This window comes from Callithrix jacchus, chromosome 12 (genome assembly GCF_049354715.1).
Source record: "Callithrix jacchus isolate 240 chromosome 12, calJac240_pri, whole genome shotgun sequence".
NCBI lineage: Eukaryota > Metazoa > Chordata > Mammalia > Primates > Cebidae > Callithrix > Callithrix jacchus.
This window is the reverse complement of record NC_133513.1, coordinates 2,482,690-2,497,443: the sequence shown is the minus strand read 5'-3', so window position 1 is coordinate 2,497,443 and position 14,754 is coordinate 2,482,690. Positions and strand designations below refer to the sequence as shown.

General features: G+C 47.1%; 1 protein-coding gene across 9 annotated transcripts in view; it reads left to right on the top strand.

The window, feature by feature from the left end:
• The first annotated feature begins 2,592 nt into the window (after positions 1-2,592).
• LUC7L (LUC7 like) overlaps positions 2,593-14,754 on the top strand; it is a 29,243-nt gene continuing 17,081 nt past the window's right edge. For 2 of the 9 annotated variants that reach the window (XM_078344161.1, XM_078344164.1), the window contains exons 1-5: positions 2,593-2,793; positions 3,637-3,706; positions 4,688-4,782; positions 7,630-7,687; positions 8,640-8,738. In XM_078344161.1, the coding sequence (XP_078200287.1) occupies positions 4,691-4,782; positions 7,630-7,687; positions 8,640-8,738 (249 nt within the window). In that variant the 5' untranslated portion in view covers positions 2,593-2,793; positions 3,637-3,706; positions 4,688-4,690. Of the gene's footprint in view, positions 3,392-3,636; positions 3,707-4,687; positions 4,783-7,629; positions 7,688-8,639; positions 8,739-14,754 lie in introns of all 9 variants that reach the window. The other 7 variants (XM_054242366.2, XM_054242367.2, XM_017978588.4 and 4 more) reach the window with 4 other exon arrangements.

The following is a 14,754-nucleotide window of genomic DNA, read 5'->3' as shown; positions in this document are numbered from 1 at the left end:
GTTTTGCTATGTTACCCAGGCTGGTCTTAAATTCCTGGGCTCAAGTGATCTCCTGCTTTGGCCTCCCAAAGTGCTGGGATTCCAAGCATGAACCACTGTGCCTGGCAGTTGTCTGATTTCTAATAACTGGGGCAGTTTAGTAAGTATGTAATTCAGATGAATTAATTCCCTTGTTCAAATGGCCATTTGGAAGCAAAGTCATGCCTCAGAACATTTTTTTTTTTTTGAGACGGAGTTTCGCTCTTGTTACCTGGGCTGGAGTGCAATGGCGCGATCTCGGCTCACCGCAACCTCCGCCTCCTGGGTTCAGGCAATTCTCCTGCCTCAGGCTCCTGAGTAGCTGGGATTACAGGCACGTGCCACTATGTCCAGCTAATTTTTTGTATTTTTAGTAGAGACGGGGTTTTACCATGTTGACCAGGATGGTCTCAATCTCTTGACCTCATGATCCACCTGCCTCGGCCTCCCAAAGTGGTGGGATTACAGGCTTGAGCCACCATGCCTGGCCAGAACATTTTTTTTTTTTTTTGAGATAGAGTCTCACTCTGTCATCAGGCACTAGGCTGGAGTGCAGTGGCACGACCTCGGCTCACTGCAACCTCCGCCTCCTGGGTTCAAGCAATTCTCCTGCCTCAGCCTCCTGAGTAGCTGGGACTACAGGCACGTGCCATCATGTCTAGCTAATTTTTTTATATTTTTAGTAGAGATGGGGTTTCACCATATTGGCCAGGTTGGTCTCGATCTCTTGACCTCGTGATCCGCCTGCCTCGGCCTCCCAAAGTGCTGGGATTACAGGCGTGAGCCACTGTGCCCAGTTGCCTCAGAACATTATTTAAAACTTGTTGCCCAGGCACAGTGGCTCATGCTTGTAATCCCAGCTCTTTAGGAGGCTGAGGCACAAGAATCACTGGAACCCGGGAGATGGGGGTTGCAGACAGTGGAGATCACGCTGTTGCACTCCAGCATGGGCTACAAGGGCAAACCTTCATCTCAAAAAAAAAAAAGAAAAAAATCAAAAAAAGAAACTTGTCTTATAGGCCCGGTGCGGTGGCTCAAGCCTGTTAGCCCAGCACTTTGGGAGGCCGAAGGGGTTGGATCACTTAAGCCTATCAGTTAGAGAGCAGCCTGGCCAACAAAAATTAGCCAGGCGTGGTGGCAGGCACCCATAGTCCCAACTACTTGGGAGGCTGAGGTGGGAGAATCAATTGAACCGGGGAGGCAGAAGCTGCACTGAGCTGAGATTGTGCCACGGCACTCCCACCTGTGTGACAGAGCAAGACCCTGTCTCAAACAAAACCAAAGAAAACAAAATTTGTCTTTTTTTTTTTTTTAGAGGGAGTTTCGTTCTTCTGGCCCATACTGGAATGCAATGGTGTGATCTCGGCTCACTGCAATCTCCACCTCCCGGGTTCAAGTGATTCTCCTGCCTCAGCCTCCCCAGTAACTGGGACTACCAGGTTGCTCTCGAACACCTGACAGGTGGTCCGCCTGCCTCAGCCTCCCAAAGTGCTGGGATTACAGGCATGAGCCACGAAGCCCGGCTTGTAATAAAGGTTTAATATAATAGAAGTACATGCCAGATAATGCACATATAAGTGCATGCTATAATCCTATTACCACATAAAGTAATTGCTTGCATATGCCTTTTCTTAGCCCCCGGGATGGTAGGCCAGGAGCTCACAGAGGAACGACCTCGAGGTTGTAATCATAGAACCTAATATTAATGCCATGATTGATGGCCGGGCACAGTGGCTCACACCTATAATCCCGACACTTTGTGGGGATAAAGCGGGAGGATAAGGAGCCGGGGAGGTCGAGGCTGCAGTGAATGGTGGTCACGTTACTGCACTACAGCCTGGGCGACAGAGCAAAACCCTTGCTAAAAAAAATAAAATTAAAAAATTAATAATAAAATTCCATGCTTTATTTAACTTTCACAAAAAACATATGAGGGGCACTCTTAGAATCCTCATTTCACAGATTTAAAAAACCAACTAATCCCAGCTCACGCCTGTAATCCCAGCACTTTGGGAGGCCGAGGTGGGCGGATCACGAGGTCAAGAGATCGAGACCATCCTGGTCAACATGGTGAAACCCCGTCTCTACTAAAAATACAAAAATTAGCTGGGCATGGTGGCGCGTGCCTGTAATCCCAGCTACTCAGGAGGCTGAGGCCGGAGAATTGCCTGAACCCAGGAGGCGGAGGTTGCGGTGAGCCGAGATCGTGCCATTGCACTCCAGCCTGGGTAACAAGAGCGAAACTCCGTCTCAAAAAAAAAACAAAACAAAAAACCCCCAAGTATCGGGGAGCTAAATGTGCTCGTGGTTTCATGGCTAGCTTGGAAACAGCACGGATTTATCTTGTTTTTGATTGACTACATTTCATTTGATGCAGTTTTGCCTCCGCAGAGAATCGTTTGAGATCCTGGGGCTCTAGAGCCAAAATCAGGTTTGGGATTTTGGTTCCGTCGTTGGACAACTTGAGCAGACTCCTCAAAGCCTCAACCTCCCCAAGCACCCACCCCGGAAACTACATTTCCCAGCTGGCCGTGCGCCGGAGCCGACGCACTTCCTCCCGGCGTCCCCCGCGGCGGGAAAGAGCCGAGTGGGCTCGAGGCCGACGCGACCATCTTTCGTCGCCGCCGTTGCCGCTGCTGCTGCTGCTGCTGCTGCTGCCGCTGCCGCCCTGAGACACGCCGTTACGGCCGCCCCCGTCGCCCCTGCCCGCTGCCATGTCCGCCCAGGCGCAGATGCGGGCCCTGCTGGACCAGCTCATGGGCACGGCTCGGGACGGTGAGTCAGAGCGGCCGACCAGGCGATGGGCTGGGGTGGGAGTGAGGCGAGGCCGCCGGGCGGCCTGAGGCGGGGGCCGCGATCGTCTGCGCCTGCGCCGGGCACCGCTCCTCCTCCCCCGCGCGCCGACCGCAGGCGCCGGGCCTTTGTCTAAGCCGGTTCGCCTCTTAAGGCGGCCGCAGCCGGGTTATTTCTGAGCCGGTTGTGGGTCCGGGTCGGCCTCCTCTCTCGGAGTCTGCGTCATGGATGGGGCTTCAGCCTCCTTCCTATTTCCAGTCCGGCGACTGCTTCCCCGGCGGGTGCCGCGGCTCTTGTGCCCCTCCGCGAACCGTGGAGTCGGCGGAGGGCTGGAATCAGCGTGGGCTCCAGGTCGCTGGCAGTCGGGTGGCAGAACTCCTCCGAGGCTCCTTGGGAAGAAGCCACACCCGAGGGAGCCGGACGGGGCTCGACACCCCGGCCCGTTGTGGTTCTGTACCCTTGCAAGGGGAGCCGTGAACGGAGCTTTTCTAACGCGGGTCCTGCCGAGCGCTTTTCCAGCTCCCCCTTCCCCCCAGCACACAGGAGAGCCTCTGTGTAGCCAGCTCTTGGCAGCCGTTAGGTAGGTTGTGCTGTGCAGGGAGGAGCTCAACATCGTGATGGTTGTCCTTCTTTTCTACTGAAGTAATGAAGTTGTAAGTTCACACTGGCACATTCTCAGGGCTGTGCAGATTATTTGCACTTTATTTCATAGGTGACTAAGTGCTTTTTAGCTTTCTTTGTATATTGAGTTGCTTTTGAATTGCTTCCCATATTTTTATTTCATACAAACTGAACAATTGTGGCCCCTCTATTTTATTTATAAAGGTTCAGTGTATCTTTGCCTGCCTACATCAATCTGCAAGGGAGTTGCAGAAAGCCTCATGTTCATCGAGCCGTGAGTCACAACCAATTTCTAAGCTGTTATAACAAAAAAGTGTTTGCTTTTTTTCACGAGTAACTTTAAAAGTGTAGTTTAGAAAGAAAACATTTTCAATAAAAAGACACTACATTAATCCTGGATGCTTGCAAATCCTGAAAGATATTCCTCTAGTGTTGCACAGCTCTGTGTTGTACACACAGACTGGCTTTTAAGATTTGTCACATACCAGTTTGCCTTTACTTTCATGTATCATTCCCCGACTTCCTTACTGCAGGTGTGGGCAAGAAAACTTTTCCTTTAACACTTTTCAACAGCGGGCATAAAATTCTGCAGCTGAGGTCTTGAAGAATGCAGATGGGTACAGTATGTGTTGGAGCTCACAGTGTGTATTGACTAACCTAGTTCCTTTTTTCTTTTTTTGGTATTGTCTTGTTAAAAGTGACTCCCAGGTAGCAACTCTCTTTTTTAAGGGTGGGGACAAAAGGGACATAGGAAGAATAGATTTAGATTATTTAAGAGCCTTCCATAGTGTTTGAAAGCTTTCTTCTTCATTCAATTTTGGGCAAAACACTGCCTCTGCATTTGTTCGTAACAAAAAGATTAATAAGTAGCTTTTGTTGGTGGAAATTACCAGCTCTAAAATGCACCCTTGGTGGTTCATGGACCTCTGATTAGCTTGGGTTGTGGAATATCATTGCCACATGTATATGTGGAGCCAGTGGCCTTTTGGTGCTCAGCCCTTTATGTCTGACTCCTTGACTTTGGTACAATGATGGAGTCAGATCTCATTAAGTGCGATTCTTCATGATATAATTAGCCTAAAAAAAAAGTGCATTCCACTGCAGTTGTAAATATCTTTAAAGCAGCTTTTCATTGTATTTGATGGGGAGAACACAGAAATGATAGTCTGCAAATCATCCAGGTGAATTGTTATATTGGTTCTTTTTGTGGTTAATGGATAATATTGTCTTATTTAAAACCACAAATGAATTTCAGGAGATGAAACCAGACAGAGGGTCAAGTTTACAGATGACCGTGTCTGCAAGAGTCACCTGCTGGACTGCTGCCCCCATGACATCCTGGCTGGGACGGTAGGTGCATTTTGGAGGACCTCATAGAAGACTCTGTCATAAGTGCTGTGTAGGCACTGAAGGTTTTTAAGTTGAATATTGTTTTACCGTAAGTTTGTTTTTCTATAAGCGGCTGAGTTACAGCAGGTAATCCTCTACTCGTATATGTGTATGCATGCATGCATACATGTAATGGAGTCTCACTCTGTATTGCTCAGGCTGAAGTGTAATGGTGCAGTCGCAGCTCACTGCAGCCTCGAACTCCTGGGCTAGTGATCCTCCGACCTCAGCTTCTTGAGGAGCTGGGACCACAGGCATGAACCATTCTCCTGGCTCAGTCCTCCACTCTTTAACCGGCAGAAATCCCTGATGCCCTTAAAATGAAAGATTCTGTTCATTTGGTAGGAATTTATATTATAGAACAAATCTCACTCTTGTAAAATTCTGTCTGCAAAGTTACTAGATTTTCTTTGTAAAGTCGTTTATAGTGAGATATTCACAGCTAAATAGGGCAAGTAGCAAGTATTCTTTTTTGTTGTTATTGTTGTTTTGTTTTGTTTTGAGATGGAGTCTCGCTCTGTTGCCCAGGCTAGAATGCAGTGGCGCAATCTTGGTCTGCAACCTCCACCTCCTGGGTTCAAGCAATTCTGCCTCAGCCTCCCGAGCACATAGGACTACAGGTGTACACCACCACTTTTGTTTTTTTTTTGAGACCGAGTTTCGCTCTTGTTACCCAGGCTGGAGTATAATGGCGTGATCTCGGCTCACCGCAACCTCCACCTCCTGGGATCGGGCAATTCTCCTGCCTCAGCCTCCCGAGTAGCTGGGACTACAGGTACACGCCACCATGCCCAGCTAAGTTTTTGTATTTTTAGTACAGACAGGGTTTCACCATGTTGACCAGGATGGTCTCGATCTCTTGACCTCGTGATCCACCCGCCTCGGCCTTGCAAAGTGCTGGGATTACAGGCATGAGCCACCGTGCCTGGCCTCACTTTTGTATTTTAATAGAGACAGCGTTTCACTATATTGGTCAGACTGGTCTCAAAATCTTGACTTGTGATCCTCCTGCGTTGGCCTCCCTGAGTGCTGGAATTACAGGTGTGAGCCACTGTGCCTGGCCTAGGACAAGTACTCTAATTTGGTTGTAGCAAAAAATATGTTTTAGGTCAGCCTGTAGTTCTTTGAAGATTCTGCATGGGTTTGATTTTTGACCTCAAGTAGAGTGTGTGGAAGACTTTTGATCTAGGAAGGTACATTTTCTTCCCCAAATTCTTTGTCGTTGTTTTTATTTTATTTTTTTGCGACAGTCTCATGCTGTTGCCCAGACTGGAGTGCAGTGGCATGATCTCAGCTCACTGCAACCTCTGCTTCCTGGGTTCAACCGATTTTCCTGCCTCAGCCTCCCAAGTGGGTGGGATTACAGGTGCCTGCCACCACGCCCAGCTAATTTTTGTATTTTTACTAGCAACAGGATTTAACCATGTTGGCCAGGCTGCTCTCAAATCCCTGACCTTGTGATTTGCCTCCCTTGGCCTCCCAAAGTGCTGGGATTACAGGAATGAGCCACCATGCCTGCCCCCCTACCCCCCCCCCCTTTTTTGGGAGACAGTTTTATTCTTTTTGTTTAGAGTGGAGTACAGTGTCATGATCTTGGTTCATCACAACCTCTGCCTCCCCTGTGGCTCCTGCCTCAGCCTCCCCAGTAGCTGGGATTATAGGCATATGCCAGCGTGCCAGGCTAATTTTGTATTTTAGTAGAAACGGGGTTTCTCCATGTTGGACAGCATGGTCTTGAACTCCTGACCTCCTGATCTGCCCTTCTTGGCCTCCCAAAGTGCTGGGATGATGAGCGTGAGCCACTGCGCTCGGCCAAATTTTCTTTTTTTTTTTTTTTGAGACGGAGTCTCACTCAGCTACCCAGGCTGGAGTGCAGTGACGTGATCTCAGCTCACAGCAACCACTGTCGGCTGGGTTCAAGTGATTCTCCTTTCTCAGCCTTCTGAGTGGCTGGGATTATAGGCACTTGCCATCATGCCCGGCTATTTTTAGTATTTTAGTAGAGACGAGGTTTCGCCATGTTGGCCAGGCTGATCTTGAACTCCTGACCTTAAGTCATATGCCTATCTCGGTCTCCCAAAGTGCTGGGATTACAGGTGTGAACCACTGCTCTTGGTTGCTCGGCCAAATTTTTAATTTTTTTATAGAGGCGGTCTCACTATGTTGCCCAGGCTGACATCGAACTCCTGGGTTCAAGTGATCTCCCCACCTTGCCCTCCCTAAGTGTTCAGATTGCAGACATGTGCTACCGCAGCTGGTCCCAACATCATTTTTTTTTTTCTTCCTGGTTATGTAGACATGTTAATTTTTCCTATTGGGGGTGTCTCCTAATTGGGATGTTGAGTTTTGTTAACATGCTCTTTATAACTTGTCACCATGATCCTCAGCCCACAAACTTCCCTATTGCTATGTAGATTTGGCCGGAAGCAGAAGGTGTCTGCGTACAGTCCTATACTTAGGATTTAGATTAAAATCATACGTTGTTGTCCAATCGTGCTGCATGTGGTACACATAATAGTACATCACGCTAATCTTACAACATAGGTCATTTTGTTTTAGTAAAGGAACATTTTGTTTGTCAAACAAGGGAACTGAGTGGGACAAGTATCTGTCCCCACTTTTATGTTCAGGGTTATTTCCCAGGTCAGGAGAATGTGTAGAAGATTCGCTTGGCTATGAACCAGGCTGTTCTACTTTATTCCCTTTGATAGACAAGCGGCTCCACAAAGCCAGGTGTTAGTTTCTGATATAATTGCCAAAACCTAACTTCTGTCTGCTCTTTCCTTTTCCTCTGTCTCTGCATCTTAGGCGTCAAGCATCTCGACTAGTCAAGATTGCAAGACAGAATGCCTACAGACTTGTTGCAGTGAGACTGTTTTCTGCCCCTTTCCTTTTTTTTTTTGAGGCAGAGTCTGGCTCTTATTTCCAGGCAGGCTGGAGTACAGTGGTGCGATCTCGACTCACTGCAACCTCCACCTCGAAGGTTCAAGTGATTCTCGTGCCTCAGCTTCCTGAGTAGCTGGGATTACAGGTGCCCACCACCACACTTGGCTAATTCCTACATTTTTAGTGGAGACTTGATTTTATCATGTTGGCCAGGCTGGTCTCCCAAAGTGCTGGGATTACAGGTGTGAGCCATTGTGCCCAGCCGTGGCTCTTTCCTATCCTCACCATCCTACATGCTACATTTACTGAATCCTTGGACTGATGCAAAAATGAAACTGGCCTGGTGTGGCGGCTCATGCCTGCAATGCCAGCACTTTGGGAGGCTAAGGTAGGTGGATTACTTGAGGTCAGAAGTTCAAGACCGGCCTGGCCAATGTTATGAAACCCCATCTGTACTTAAAAAAAAAAAAAAATTAGCTGGGCATGGTGCCTGGAGCTTGTAATCCTCCCAGCTACTTGTGAGTATGAGGCAGGAGAATTGGTTGAACCTGGGGGACAGAGGTTGCAGTGAGCTGAGATCCCGGCACTGAACTCCAACTTAGGTGACAGAGTGAGACTCCGTTTCAAAAGAAAAAAAAAGCTGGCAAAAGCCAGTTAATTTAGTTGTCTTGATTACAGTCCAGTTATCTTTGGGTCTAAAAGAAATAGAAACCTTACTACACTGTTAATGCATCAGTTTCAAGAATCACGTGGTAACGACGGTAAAAGCGAAGGGAGGCTTCTCAGCCATATCCCCTTTCTTAATTTTCTTGTTATAGTTTCAGTATTCCAAAAAATGATCATTTATTTTGGTGATAGTTGCAAAACCAAGTCCTGTTATGTGCTTTTTACTGTAGGTAGGCACTCATGTATTTTTCGTTTCCTTTCTACAGCGCATGGATTTAGGAGAATGTACCAAAATCCACGACTTGGCCCTCCGAGCAGATTATGAGATTGCAAGTAAAGAAAGAGACCTGTTTTTTGAATTGGATGTAAGTTTTATTTAGTGTTGATTTATTCGTACTGCGGAGAACCCAATATTGAACTAACAAGAATAATGTAACATACGTAAGTTGTGCAGCAAAATAATCAAGTTGATGCCTGTTATCCTGCCACTCAAGCTGAGAGCTAGAGCAGCCCGCACCGCTACATACCACTGTCACAAATGTTAGTATGCGTCATCTCACTTTGTTGCTTTTAAATATTTGTTACATTTTTCTGAGTCCTTGAACAGTGTTTGTTCTTGCTTAGTTTTGGGCTTTATAAAAGTGGTTTCGGGCCGGGCGCGGTGGCTCAAGCCTGTAATCCCAGCACTTTGAGAGGCCGAGGCGGGTGGATCACGAGGTGAAGAGATCGAGACCATCCTGGTCAACATGGTGAAACCCCATCTCTACTAAAAATACAAAAAAAATTAGCTGGGCGTGGTGGTGCGCGCCTGTAATGGCAGCTACTCGGGAGGCTGAGGCAGGAGAATTGCCTGAACCCAGGAGGCGGAGGTAGCAATGAGCCGAGATCGTGCCATTGCACTCCAGCCTGGGTAACGAGAGTGAAACTCAGTCTCAAAAAAAAAAAAAAAGTGGTTTCATAGTGTTAGAGTGTTTAAAATGAGGTATTTTTCATTCAGTATTATGTTTCTGTTTACCCAGGTTGTTACATGTGGTTTGTTTTCATTGCTGCTTGAATAAGTCTCAAAAGATCCTTTCTTTATTCATAGACGTTTAGATCGAGTCTGGTTTTGTTATTGCAGGCAATATGAATATTTTTGAATATCTTTGTCACGTGTATAAAGATTTATCTTGGGTAGATTCCTAGGAGAGGAATTGCTGGTTTATGGGGGAGACGCACATTCATCCTTGCAAAACAATTTTGTAGTGTTGTCGTCTTGTTTATATTCGATAAAGTCTCTGTGTAAATTTTCACCCCATAGCAGTGTGTACACTTTAACCAATGCTTTGTTTTATCAGACTATTTAAGTTTTACAGTTTAGTGGTTGTAAAATGGCATTTCATTATGATTTTAATTTGCATTTCTTTTTTTTTTTTTTTTTTTTTAAGACGGAGTTTTGCTCTTGTTACCCAGGCTGGAGCGCAACCTCCGCCTCCTGGGTTCAAGCAATTCTCCTGCCTCGGCCTCATGAGTAGCTGGGATTACAGGCACCCACCATCATGCCCAGCTAACTTTTGTATTTTTTTTTTTTTTTTTTTTTTTTTTGAGACGGAGTTTCGCTCTTGTTTCCCAGGCTGGAGTGCAATGGCGCGATCTCGGCTCACCGCAACCTCCGCCTCCTGGGTTCAGGCAATTCTCCTGCCTCAGCCTCCTGAGTAGCTGGGATTACAGGCACGCGCCACCATGCCCAGCTAATTTTTTTTGTATCTTTAGTAGAGACGGGGTTTCACCATGTTGACCAGGATGGTCTCGATCTCTTGACCTCATGATCCACCCGCCTCGGCCTCCCAAAGTGCTGGGATTACAGGCTTGAGCCACCGCGCCCGGCCAACTTTTATATTTTTAGTAGAGACAGGGGTTTCACCTTGTTGACCAAGATGGTCTTGATCTCTTGACCTTATGATCCACCCGCCTTGGTCTCCCAAAGTGCTGGGATTATAGGCGTGAGCCACCAGCCCCCGGCCTCTTATTTACATTTCTTAGTATTTGGTAGTGGTGATGTTTTATCTGCATTAGTAAATCCTTTTTTTTTTTTTGAGATAGGGTTTCACTCTGTTACTCAAAGATTATAGCAGGCAGTAATTTAATTCTTGGGCTCAGGCGATCCTCCTTCCTCAGCCTCCTGAATATCTACAACTACAGATGCACATGACCATTTGTGGCTAATTGTTTGTTTATTTAATTTTTGAGACAGTGTCTTGTTCTGTCACACAGGCTGGAGGGAATAGGCGTGATTGTAGCGTTGACCTCTTGGGCTCAGTGATACCTCTGCCTCAGGCTCCTGAATAATTGGGGGTACAGGTGTGGGCCACCACACCCAGCTATTTTTTTTGTTTTTGTCTTTTTGTAGTGACCAGGGTCTTATTGTGTTGCCCAGGCTGCTATCAAACTCCCTGGCCTCAAGTGGTCCTGCCACCTCAGACTCTCAAAAGTATTGGGATTTCAGGTCTGAGCCACTGTGCCTGGCCAGTAAATCCATTAGGGTAGCAGTTTCAGCTTTTTTCATTGTTGCTCCCAGAGGAGCCTTTTTAAACTTTTTCTTCTAATTGTCCCATTTCACCCTCCCCATGAAATTTTGATATCACAGACAACCTGCATATATATATATATATATATATATATATATATATATATATATATATATTTCACCCCCCCCCGCCCCCCAGAGGCCCACTGCATTCCTAAAGGAACAACCTGCATATTTGTTTATGTACTGTGATTTTTTTTCTGGGCCATAGACCATTGTGATATATGGTATTTTTTTATTCTTTAAAATTAGTGTTCACTTCTGCCCCCATCAAGAATACATCATTTTTTTTTTTTTTGGAGATGGAGTGTCTGTCACCAGGCTGGAGTGCAGTGGTGTGATCTTGGCTCACTGCAGGCTCCACCTCCTGGGTTCAAGTGATTCTTCTGTCTCAGCCTCTGGAGTAGCTGGGACTACAGATACGTGCTACTGTGCCCAGCTAATTTTTGTATTTTTAGTAGAGACGGGGTTTTACTATGTTGGCCAGGATGGTCTCAGTCTTCTGACCTTGTGATCCACACCGGTTCAGGCAGTTCTGCCTCAGCCTCCCAAGTAGCCAGGATTACAGGCGTGCACCACCATGCCCAGCTAATTTTTGTATTTTTAGTAGAGACGGGGTTTCACCATGTTGACCAGGATGGTCTCGATCTCTTGACCTCGTGATCCACCCGCCTCGGCCTCCCAAAGTGCTGGGATTACAGGCTTGAGCCACCGGGCCCGGCCCATTTTTCTTTAATGTCTGTGCTAACAATGAATTACCAAAGTTTTGGTTCTGCCAATCAGAGGTTTTAAAAAAAAAAAGACATTTATAGGCTGGGGGCAGTGTCTCTTGTAATCCCAGCACCTTGGGAGGCCACGGTGGGTGGATCACTTGAAGCCTGGAGTTTGAGACCAGCCTGGCCAATATGGCAAAACCCCTTCTCTGCTAAAAACACAAAAAGTAGCTGGGTGTGGTGGCACATGGCTGTAATACCAGCTACTTGGGTGGCTGAGGCATGGGCACTGCTGAACCCAGGAGGTGGAGGTTGCAGTGAGCTCAGATGGTGCCACTACACTCTAGCCTGGGTGACAAAGTGAGACTGTGTCTCCCCCTCACCTCCCTCCCCTTCAGAAAAAAAAAAATACATTTGTGGGCCTTGATTTTCTGCCTAGACCATCACAGTGAGCTTGGTGGATCAGACTCCTGGAACATTTCTACCAGGCATCTACCCAGAACTCAGTTGTTTCACCTGGGAGAAGATGCCTCCATATCCCCATCATTGGCTCCTTCCAGCCTGATTCAGCCTCAGCCTGACCACAACAGAGCCAGGCCTTTATTTCTTTTATCTGGAAGTTGCCTAGGAAAGGATGTGTGCTGTATTTGTTATAAGGTAATCTATAAACCAAGTTTATCAAACAGCAATAGTAATCAGATTAAGCTCTGAAAAAGTTACAGATGGCCAGGTGTTTGCTCACACCCATAATCCCAGTACTTTCGGAGGTGGAGACAGGAAGACTGCTTGAACCCAGGAGTTCGAGATCAGCCTGGGCAAGTCTCTACAGAATCAGAAATTTTAGCTGGGCCTAGTGACGTGTTCCTATAGTTCTACCTACTTGGGAGGCTGAGATGGAAGGATGGCTTGAGCGTGAGAGGCTAAAGTGAGCCCTGATTGTGCCACTGCATTCTATCCTGGGTGACAGAGAAAGATCCTCTCTGGAATAAAAAGGGAAAAAAAAATTCAAAAAGGTATATTTCTTTAGTGTTCACATGTTGAAAATATAATGAATGTGTTTTTGTACTTCAGCAAAAGTGTAACTAACCCTTTCCCCCATGCTGTCTGGCTATGTGATGTTGTACACATTTTCAGAACAACACAGATGGGCTCATTTCAAAGCTGTTTTTAGAATACCACATGAGACCAGTTCCGATTCTATGTAGTTTTTCTGTCTTACAGATGTCCAGTGTAATAGATTTTTCTAGGTCAAGTGTCTTGGGTTAGAGTCCCTGTGTGACCCTGGGCAAGTTATTTCACCGTCTTCTAGTCTCTCTAAATTGGGCTGACAATGGCTGCCTCAGATTTGTGAGGATGAAGTACAGGATCTTTGGAGCCAACCACAAGGGTCCTTGCATCCTGACTCCATTGCTCACTGAGTAGTTGGGCAGCTGTACTTCAGTTTCATCTGCACAATAGAGATCTAGCAAGTTCCTCTGCGGCTGTTTTGAGGTGTGTGGTGCACGCACACAGCGCAGCGCAAGGGCACCTGTTTGCTTTGACAGTTCTGACTGATGGCATGGGCTTATTGGGCTCAGTGATCTCTGGCCTGTGTCCTTGCTGCTGGGCCGGGAGAGCTGGGAATGGTACCAGACAGTCCACGTGTGGAGGGACAACATCCTCGGCAGAGATGACAGTTGCTCATAGTGCCCAATTTTGCCATACTATTAAGACACTGAGGCCTTTGTGCTGGTGCTGTCATGCTTAGGTGCTTTTAGGATTTATATTTCATAGCACCACTCTGAAAGATATACAGGTTGGGTTGACTTTCTTTCTTTTTGTTTTTTTGAGACAGAGTCTCACACTGTTCCGTGGGCTGGAGTACAATGGCCTCACTGCATTCTCCGCCTCCTGGGTTCAAGCTATTCTCCTGCCTCAGCCTCCCAAGTAACTGGGATTACAGGCGCCTGCCACCACACCCAACTAATTTTTTCTGTTTTTAGTAGAGATGGGGTTTCACTATTTTGGCCAGGCTAGTCTCGAACTCCTGACCTCATCATCTGCCTGCCTCAGCCTCCCAAAGTTCTGGGATTACAGGCGTGAGCCACCATGCCCACCCCTTTTTTTTTTTGAGACAGAGTCTTGCTCTGTCACCCAGGCTGGACTGCAGTGGCATGGTGTTGGCTCCCTGCAACCTCCACCTCCCAGGTTCAAGTGATTCTTCTGCCTCAGCCTCTGCAGTAGCTGGGATTACAGGCGCCTGCCACCATGCCAGGCTAATTTTTGTATTTTTAGTGGAGACAGGGTTTCACCATCTTGGCCAGGCTAGTCTCAAAATCCTGACCTTGTGATCCGCCCACCTTGACCTCCCAAATGCTGGAATTACACGTGTGAGCCGCCATGCCCAGCCTTTTTTTTTTACCTTTTTAGTAGAGATGGGTTTCATTCACCCCATTGGCCAGGCTGGTGACCTCAGGTGATCCATCCGTGTTGGCCTCCCAAAGAGCTGAGCCTGGCCTACCATTTAGTTTTAGGTTATCAGACACTTGAGTCCATAGCCGGTTTGGATTCTGCCTAAGGTGCAGGGAATGGCTTTGATTGGTTAAGGTATTGGCGGAGTTGTCAGCTGCCTATTTCCTGTTTGACGCCTCATGAGTGAATTCCTGAGTCTTTCTCAGGTGAGTGGGTGATCACTCTGCTTGGGCAGACAGTAGAGAGCCACTGTTTGGGTGAACCTGGGGCGTCTCAGACTGGTCTGTTAGGGGCTGCTGTCTGAGGTAGGCGCAGAAGAGAAGGCACAGTGACCCTTATTAGCTCCTTAGTCCTCGGATCCTGATGAGCTCCAGCCATCTCTTTCATCTTTCCAGCAAGTCCAATGTACAGGTGCATATAAGCAGTCAAATGCCAGATCATTTGCTTTCTGAAATGTTTACTAGAGAATATCTGGGTAACCAACAAGAGGCAGTTTGTTATTTTTTTGAGACGGAGTCACGCTCTTTTTGCCCAGCCTGGAATGCGGTAGCATGATCTCAGCTCACTGCAACCTCCGCCTCCCATTTAAGATCTTCCCATTCAATCTACAGGCTTTCAAGAAACGAAACCAAGTTCAAGTGATTCTTCTGC